We start from the raw sequence: 9,285 nt of genomic DNA, 5'->3' as shown, positions 1-9,285 counted from the left end.
TATGGTACCAAGTACGACGTTATTTCTTATTCCTCTCCAAAAAAGTTGAACCTCCAATCCCGACCCAATAGAGTATTTGGAATGATGTAAATCACAGTAATTCAATGATTCGGGACAAAGGATCTGTACATTTTGGGCATAATTCCCACACTGTCATCGCCAAGGTTCAAACTTAAATCTTTTTTTTTTTTTTCAAATACTATTTACTGAACCATTAAGTTAAGCCCTCGACTATCAACGTTATTTTTAATTGCACAAAAAAAAGGTTGTTTTGTAGTATGGTCCACTAATAAGGTAAGATAAATTTTGATTTATATAATGATTGTTAATTATATTAGCCGTCCGCATATGAGTTGGGTGCAAAAAGGGGCGTTTCCAGCAGAGCTTCTTTCTTCTTCTCTCTCTTTATATGCAAAAAATCTAAAAAAAAAAAAAACGTCTTTGGGAAGAGAGAAAACGGAACCCTACAATACTTACAAAAACTAAACGCACTTCACCATTGCCACATGGCCTCGATCTTGTCATCTTTCTTCTCCTTCTCAGTCTGCAATACGCTCCCATAGCCTTCACCCCCGCTCTCATGTCAACGGCTACTTTTTCCTTCTTCGCCGCCGCCGCGACAGCGGTGGCGCTATTTCTGCATATGTTGTTAATTTCCTCTGCTTTTGCGACTGCGGCGTCGCCGACGCCGGAGGAGATGGAGGTTGAGGCGTTGCTGTCGTTCAAGGGGAACTTGGAAGATCCGCTTGGCGCATTGGACGGCTGGGATGCTTCCACGCCGTCGGCTCCGTGTGACTGGGTTGGGATTCGGTGTGACGGCGGCCGCGTTGTTGAGCTCCGCCTGCCGCGCCTTCAGCTTCGGGGACGGATAACTGAACGGATTGCTAACCTGCGCCAGCTGCGCAGGTTAAGCCTGCATTCCAACAACCTCAACGGCTCCGTGCCGCGGGGGCTGTCGCGGTGCTCTCTGTTGCGTGCGGTTTACCTGCATAACAACTCGCTCTCCGGCGACCTCCCGCCGGGGATTTCGAACCTGACGAATCTGCAAGTTCTCAACGTCGCTCGGAACTTTATGTCCGGTGGAATCCCCGGCGGTGTTCCTCGCAGCCTCCGGTTCCTGGATCTCTCCTCCAACTCGTTCTCCGGCGACGTGCCGGCCAACCTCTCCGCCGCCGCCGAGCTCGAGCTGCTAAACCTGTCGTTCAACCGCTTCAGCGGAGAAATTCCGGCCGGCATTGGAGCGCTCCAGAACCTACAGTACCTCTGGCTCGATTCCAACCAGCTCTACGGAACTATACCGTCGGCGATCTCCAACTGTTCCTCCCTGATACACTTCAGCGCCGGCGACAACAATCTCCGAGGGCTCTTGCCGTCGACGATCGGCTCTCTTCAGAACCTGCAAGTCATCTCACTATCGCATAACCAACTCACAGGCGTGGTCCCTGCATCGCTCTTATGTAAAGTCTCAGTCAATGCTCATACTATAAGGATTATTGAGCTAGGGTTTAATGCATTCACGGGCTTAGTCAACCCGGAAAATGCAGTATGCTCAAGTGTTTTGGAGGTTCTCGGCCTTCACGGGAATCACATAAATGGCGTTTTCCCCAATTGGCTGTTGGGCATTTCTACGCTAAAGGTTCTTGATATATCTGGAAATTCGATTTCCGGAGCTTTACCTAGCAATCTGGGAAATCTAGTAATGCTGGAGGAGCTAAACGTGGCTAACAACTCACTCGCCGGAAAAATTCCAGATAGTATTAAGAAATGTCGGAAGCTGCAGCGACTTGATGTTAGTGGGAATCGGTTTCCCGGTTTGATTCCGGAGTTCTTAGGAGGAATGAAGAGCTTGACATTGTTGTCGCTTGGTAACAATCTTTTCAATGGTTCGATTCCTGCAAGTTTTGGTGGTCTTAATCAGCTTGTATATTTGGATGTAAGCAGCAACAATTTGAGTGGGAATTTGCCCCAAGACCTGATGCTGCTTAGAAATTTGAGCACCTTGAATTTGAGTGGCAACAAGTTTTCCGGCGAAATTCCGGTGGACATTCAGAACCTGAATGGTTTAGAGGCTCTAAATTTGAGCAAATGTGGGTTCTCCGGGAGGGTTCCGGCGACCATCGGAAGCTTATTGTGGCTCAAGACTCTTGATTTGAGTAAACAAAACCTGTCTGGAGCATTGCCCATTGAGCTTTTTGGGCTGCCCAGTTTGCAAGCTGTTGCTTTACAAGAAAATGAGTTCACCGGAGATGTTCCTGAAGGTTTTAGCAGTTTGTCCAGTCTGGAGTACTTGAATCTGTCATCTAATGGCTTTTCTGGACAGATTTCATCCACATTTGGGTTCCTGAGATCCTTGAAAGTTCTCTCTCTTTCCAAGAACAGAATCAATGGCTCTATCCCACTTGAATTGGGCAATTGTTCTGCTCTTGAAGTGGTGGAGCTTCAACACAATCATCTAAGAGGGAAAATCCCCAATGAGTTCTCCCATTTATCTCATCTCAGGGAGCTTCATTTGAGCCACAATGGTTTAACAGGCGAAATCCCAGAAGAGATCTCCAATTGCTCCTTATTGGCAACCCTTTTGTTAGATTCAAACAACATATCAGGTGGCATTCCAGACTCCTTATCAAGGCTGTCAAACCTGGCAATCTTAAATCTCTCATCCAATAATTTGAGCAGCACAATCCCCTCAAATCTGCCTCTGATTTCTCTGAAAGACTTCAATGTTTCCCATAACCATCTCGAGGGCGAGATTCCGGTGCCATTGGGCTCTCTCTTCAACAACCCATCTCTGTTTGCTAGCAATGATGGGTTGTGTGGGAAGCCATTGAAGGAGTGCAAGAATGACAAGGGGAAACAAAGGAAGAAGCTGATTTTGCTCATTGTGTTGTCTGCAATAGGAATGATTGTCCTCACATTCTGCTGCTGTGGCTATATCTACAGCCTGATTCAATGGAACAGGAAGCTGAGAGGCCGGGGCGGGGAGAAGAAGCGCAGCAGCCCCGGGCGGGCTAGCTCCGGGGGAGAAACCGGGAGAGGAAGCGGCGAAAATGGAGGGCCTAAGCTTATAATGTTCAACAACAAGATCACTTATGCAGAAACTGTGGAAGCCACCAGGCAATTTGATGAGGAGAATGTGTTGAGCAGAGGGAAATATGGAGTTGAATTCAAAGCTAATTATGGAGATGGAATGGTTCTCTCCATTCGCCGCCTCCCGGATACCTCCATTGAAGAAAACACTTTCCGGAAAGAAGCCGAGTCTCTGGGCAAAGTGAGACACCGGAATCTGACTGTTCTCCGGGGATATTACCCCGGACCGCCGCCGGACGTCCGGCTACTTGTCTATGACTACATGCCTAACGGCAATTTAGCCACCCTTTTACAAGAAGCTTCGCACCAGGACGGCCATGTCCTCAACTGGCCAATGCGCCACCTCATCGCCCTCGGCATTGCCCGCGGATTAGCGTTCTTGCACTCCGTTTCAATGGTCCACGGCGATATAAAGCCACAGAATGTGCTATTCGACGCCGACTTCGAAGCTCACTTAACAGATTTCGGGTTAGAAAAGCTAAGCAAAGCGGCGGCGGGGGCGGCCGCCGCCGCCGCCTCCACATCCGCCACCCCGGTGGGGACTCTAGGCTATGTAGCCCCGGAAGTTACCTTAACCGGACTACCCACGAAAGAAGCCGACGTGTACAGCTTCGGGATCGTGTTACTGGAGATTCTAACGGGGAGAAAACCGGTGATGTTCAACGGCGACGAAGACATCGTGAAGTGGGTGAAGAGACAGTTGCAGAGAGGGCAAATCTCGGAGCTTCTTGAACCGGGTTTGCTGGAGCTTGACCCGGAGTCATCGGAATGGGAAGAGTTCTTGCTGGGAGTTAAAGTGGGTCTCCTTTGCACCATGCCTGATCCTCTGGAGAGACCTTCCATGACTGACGTCGTGTTCATGCTCGAAGGCTGCCGTGTCGGCCCCGATATCCCTTCCTCCGCCGATCCCACCACCCTTCCTTCTCCCATTTGATTATTATCTCTTAATTACCTGTAATTTCTTCGTTTTTTTTTTTCTTCATTCTTCCTTGTTCATGTATTCTTTGAACGCATAATTAAAGTTTTTGATCATTCATTTTCTTGTTTCCTTTCCCTACTCAAGAAAATGTGATTAAATGATTAATGTTTAGCTATGTGGTGTTGTAAAAATGATGTGATTAAATAATTAATGCTTAGTTATTTATTAAGTAGGAAGATATGACACCAGATAATTAAAAAATTTTAATTTAGAAAATGTTACATGTATTTCTATTTTGTACTTCCAATATGTACTCTTACACACACAAAATATTAATTAGACACTTGTATTGAGATTCATATGAAAAAAATAACTTATACTCCCAATATATACTCTCACACACAAAATATTTGATGTAGACACTTGTATTGAGACCCGCATGAAAAGAATAATTTATCAAAATTCGTCATATCAGGGAGTAAGATTAAGAAATACATGTAGGAAAAATGTCCATGGATCGAGCCTCACCAACGGCAGTGTGGGAGTTACCTCTTAAAGTGAGAGGCTCCTTGTGCGCAGTAAGCAAAGGTCTAGCCTCTGTGATTCATGTTCAGTTGAGTTACCATGATTTACATTTTTCGAAATATTCTGTCAAGTCGGGATATGGGAGGCCTTATTGGGATTCAACCTTTTGGGAGAAGAAATAGATAATGGAGAAGTCTTTTGATTTTAACCAAAACTTATGACATTAGTTTGGAAAGTAAGCATAATTAACAGCACTTAAATTGATCAGGTAGTGCAGGGCACTAGGTGGGCCCAGGAATTTGATTCCCGCCAAAAGAAGGGGGGCTGTTTTGTAAATTCAGGGAGTCCACGTGGAATTTTAAATGGGTTCGCAGAAAGTAGCCGTTAATGTGGCAGACAGGGGAAGCGGAGACAGTCTTTATCGTAAAAGGGGAGGGGGGTTGTGGGGCCCGGGGATGGATATCATATCACTCATCCGTGAAGGTGTCTTATTGGACTTGTGGGACCTACCTGCGGGTCCCGCTTCGGAGTTTACGGAAGTTATACTGTTGACCAACGACCACTCACTCGCATGGGTCCTCTGCCCTGTCCAATATTGTGAAACAATTATCACGTAGGATAATAATAAAAATAAAAATAAAAATAATGTTTCAAAAAATAATAATAATAATAATAAAATTTCACTTACACCCCTGTGGCTTCATACTTTTGCATCTAGAGGGAGGGCTCTTTAGTGTTTGCACAATTGCAAACACTCGCCAACTTTTTGTAGATTTTTAATGGTTCTGTTTACTAATTGAATAATTTAAAAATTTAGAGAATTAAAATAAACGCAGGTTAATTTTATTTTTATTTTTTTAAAAGTTAGAACTTCAATAAAAGCATTCCAGTTGTGATTTTTTCACAATTTTTTAGGTATACATGTTTTATATGGAGGAGAGAGGGAAGGAAGAGAGAGAGAGAGAGAGAGAGAGAGAGAGAGAGAGAGAAGAAATGAGTTCCTCGTGTAAAATTGATTTTTTGTAGGGTTTGCCAGGAGAGAGAAGGAAAATGAGAGGCGCAACCGCGTGAGTGGGCTTCACATACCGCTCCCGCTGGTGCGTCAAACCCACTGTTTTTTTTTCATGTCAGACATCCTTTTATTTATTTTTTTCCTTTTTTCTTTTTATCTTTCCTTCATCTCTCTCCTAATAGGCACCTCAAAAAAAAAAAAAAAAAAAAAAAAAAAAAAAAAAAAAAAAAAAAAAAAAAACAAACAAACAAACAAAAAAAAAAACACCACTATTGGAGATGCTTGTTAGGAAATATAACCCGACCTTCTTTGTCCCAAGGACATGGCCGGATACGAATCCCCTCGAGACGAGGGCCACATCCCGACCTCAATCGACCAAAATGCAGCGCCCAGCCGACCTGGACTGAAGGGGCAAATTATACTGTGCATCCGTGTGCACCATGCATGGTGCACACGGATGCAAAAACGACGTCGTTTTGACTAAAAACGCGCGTCCCACTTTTAAAAAAAAAAATCAGTTTCGATTCCCAGCAACAGCATTATGTTGTTCATTTGTTCTAGGTTTTTAGTTCATTCATTCTGGATTTTTAGTTATAAAATTATGGATGTGTAGTTATGCAATTCTGGATCTATAGTTATGAAGTTATGGATGTGTAATTATGCATGGTGTAGTTATGCAATTCTGGATTTATAGTTATGAAGTTATGGATGTATAGTTATGCAATTCTAGATGTATAGTTATGAAGTTATAGATTTTTTTTTTAAGTCGACGTCAAAACGACGTCGTTTTTGCATCCGTGTGCACTATGCATGGTGCACACGGATGCACAGCATAACGCTCCGCCTGAAGGATAAGCATCTCGGCGGCTTAATGGGCCTCTGTCTTTAGTTTCATGAGCTCGGTCTCGACCCGATTACTCAACCTGAGCCCGTATACTGTGCAGTTGAACCGATCCCAGCAAGTGATTGGCTAGTCAGATATATTCTTATGCGTGCACATCTCTCCTTTGTCGACGAGATTATCGAGTGCATGGGGGGCGCGTGACACACATCCTGGCCTCTCAGCATGTGTTCCCTCAAATTCCCTATAAATACCTCGCGAAACGCCTAAAGAGGGGACTGTTGGCTCTTTCCCTCTAGAGCTTCTATGAACTCGGGAAACTCTGACCTTCGGACTTTGATCCTGAGAGCATCAATATCATGATTTTTTTAAGGTTATTTGTGACAAATTGGAGAGAAGGTAGGAGAGAGAGAGAGAGTTTGAGTTCATCTGCAAATGAGGAGTTATTCCAGAAATGGTGGGACCCATATAAAAAAAATTCACTGCGTCCACTGCTGTGTGAGCGTCACCATTGCGCCCAGCGGCACCCGACAGTTATTACTTTATTATTATTATTATTATTATTATTATTATTATTATTATTATTATTATTATTATTATTATTATTATTATTTTAAAATTAGTTTTACTTTTTTTTTTTTTTTTTTTTCTTTCCCCTTGCATATTCTCTTTACAAAAACTCCTCAAAAAAAAAAAAAAAAAAAAAAAAAAAAACTCAACCATTGTGAATGCTCTGAGCCACTATTCCCAACCACCGTAACACTACACATACTTACATTTATACCCCGTGAAATTTACCACATCAATGCTCTAACTACACTTACCGAAAGATGAGACTCTAGTGTTGATAGTGACGGGATATAGGTTGCAGGACTAGCCTAGCACATCTCTAGTGGTTGAAAAAATAAGTAGCCAAGCTTATAACAAAGTAAAAGTCAACAAGTTGCGAGGCCTAAAGAGGACAAAGATATGCCCCGTTGTTCCCTCATAACCATTCCACCAATAAGTAGTTGGTAAGGGCATAAATAATGCTTAATGTCAACTTCTTGTAATTAGTGTAATTAGTTGTAGTGTAATTGTGTAAATATTCTTCCATTTATGAGGGGAAGATCCAGACTTTTACTCTCCAAATGAGAAGAATCAAGGAGGCTAGCCAATAATATCATTTTTGTTTTCACTTGATCACCCATTTCCTTCTCTTTTCATATAATATATACTCTTGTAACACTAATTTCAAAGTATTATTTACTTAATATCCTCTCAATCTAAACCCGTCACTCACATAAGTTAATCTAATTGTGATAAAAAGAGATAGAGGAAAGAAAATCAGTTTAATCACAATTTCAATCTCAAAAAAAAGAAAAAAAAAAAAAAGAGAAAAGAAGATGATCACATATTACTTTCAAATACACTTTCCACATTGTACTTTAACACACACTACTAGCTATCAGCTATGTATAAGATGATTAGATATAATTGAAAAGAGTTAATTCAAGCAATGGTCCTCTGACTATATTAATTTTTCAAAATTAGTCCTTGACTTTTAATTTGGACACTTTAGGTCCCTTGACTTTCAATTTCTTTCTAATTGAGGTCCTTTCGTCAGAATACGGTTAATTGAATTTTAAATGAAGGGGTAAACTCATCATTTCACCTGCCTATGTATTATTCTTAGTATTTCTCCATTGTATACGTGATATATATGAAGATAATCTTAGCCGACACCCTAAAATGTTCCTCGTTGTTCCCAATTTGCTGACTACTCGTGTGTGCGTTCCTCTATTATTGAGATGTTTACAAGGTATAACAACGAAATACGAAGGAAAAAATACGAAGAATAATACATAGGCAAGTGAAAAGACGAGTTTACCCCTTCATTTAAAATCTAATGAACCGTATTCTAACGAAAGGACCTCAATTGGAAAGAAATTGAAAGTCAAGGGACCTAAAGTGTCCAAATTAAAAGTCGGAGACTAATTTTGGAAAATCACTATAGTCGGAGGACCATTGCTGGAATTAACTCTAATTGAAAATAAAGTTCATGATATAGTTAAGTCTAAACTTGATATTTGTATCTTTTTTTTTTTTTTAACAATTAATTAAAATGTAATTTGGTGAAAAATGCAGAGTATGGTGAGTTGTGGCAGGCTGCACGGACTTGTAGCAGTGCAATAATACAAAGTGAGAGAGAGAGAGGGAGAGTGAAGTAAATGCAAGAGAAGAGGCCTTTGAGTTTGTAGCAGTTTTAACACCATTGCTGAAATTGACATTTCTGCTCTTCACATTCATTTGATGCTCAGCCTGCACCACTGCAGGGGAGGTGTCACTTCTCACTTGTCGCCTGCAACTGCAGCCTGCAGGACCACCATTTTTAAAAAGCTTGGCTAGACTAGTTTCTGGACTTATGAATTCGCATTAAGGTCTTGAGGAGATAAATCGAACTTGTTCAAAACTTAACTTCAAATCAAACACCGAATTGTACACTTTTACGTATACAATAAGTTTGGTTCATAGAATAGGTCGAGAATAGAATATGAAAATAGACCTATTTCATTGTTTGTCTTGATCATTTATGCCTGAAAATAACATTCCTAAAATTGAGCTCTTTGAAGGGAAAATAACAATTCCTAGGAGTCCGGACCCCTAGTATTAACTATTCCCCAGCACTCGAGAATAGACCTAACTTCAAGACTTAATACCAAACTGTACATTTCTATGTAAGTTGCATTGTGAGTTTTATACACGTAGTGGGGTTATGGTGTTATACTTGAGATTCCAACTTTCTTTAGATTGACCTTGAAGTCAGGCTTTTAGTTTCTTAGTACTAACTAAGTACAGTAAAATCATGATTTTGGTACATCAAGTATAGAAAACGAATTATATATAAATGGAAAAAATAAT

The 9,285-nt window shown here is 41.6% G+C and overlaps 1 protein-coding gene across 1 annotated transcript; it reads left to right on the top strand.

Moving 5' to 3' along the window:
• Positions 1-375: 375 nt before the first annotated feature.
• Positions 376-4,123, top strand: LOC109153346 (probable LRR receptor-like serine/threonine-protein kinase At4g36180). Its single transcript, XM_019301253.1, has one exon. The coding sequence runs from the start codon at positions 581-583 to the stop codon at positions 4,019-4,021; it is 3,441 nt and encodes a 1,146-aa protein (XP_019156798.1). The 5' UTR covers positions 376-580; the 3' UTR covers positions 4,022-4,123.
• Positions 4,124-9,285: the final 5,162 nt, after the last annotated feature.

This window comes from Ipomoea nil, unplaced genomic scaffold (assembly GCF_001879475.1).
Source record: "Ipomoea nil cultivar Tokyo-kokei standard unplaced genomic scaffold, Asagao_1.1 scaffold2480, whole genome shotgun sequence".
NCBI lineage: Eukaryota > Viridiplantae > Streptophyta > Magnoliopsida > Solanales > Convolvulaceae > Ipomoea > Ipomoea nil.
This window is presented reverse-complemented; position numbering and strand designations above follow the sequence as displayed.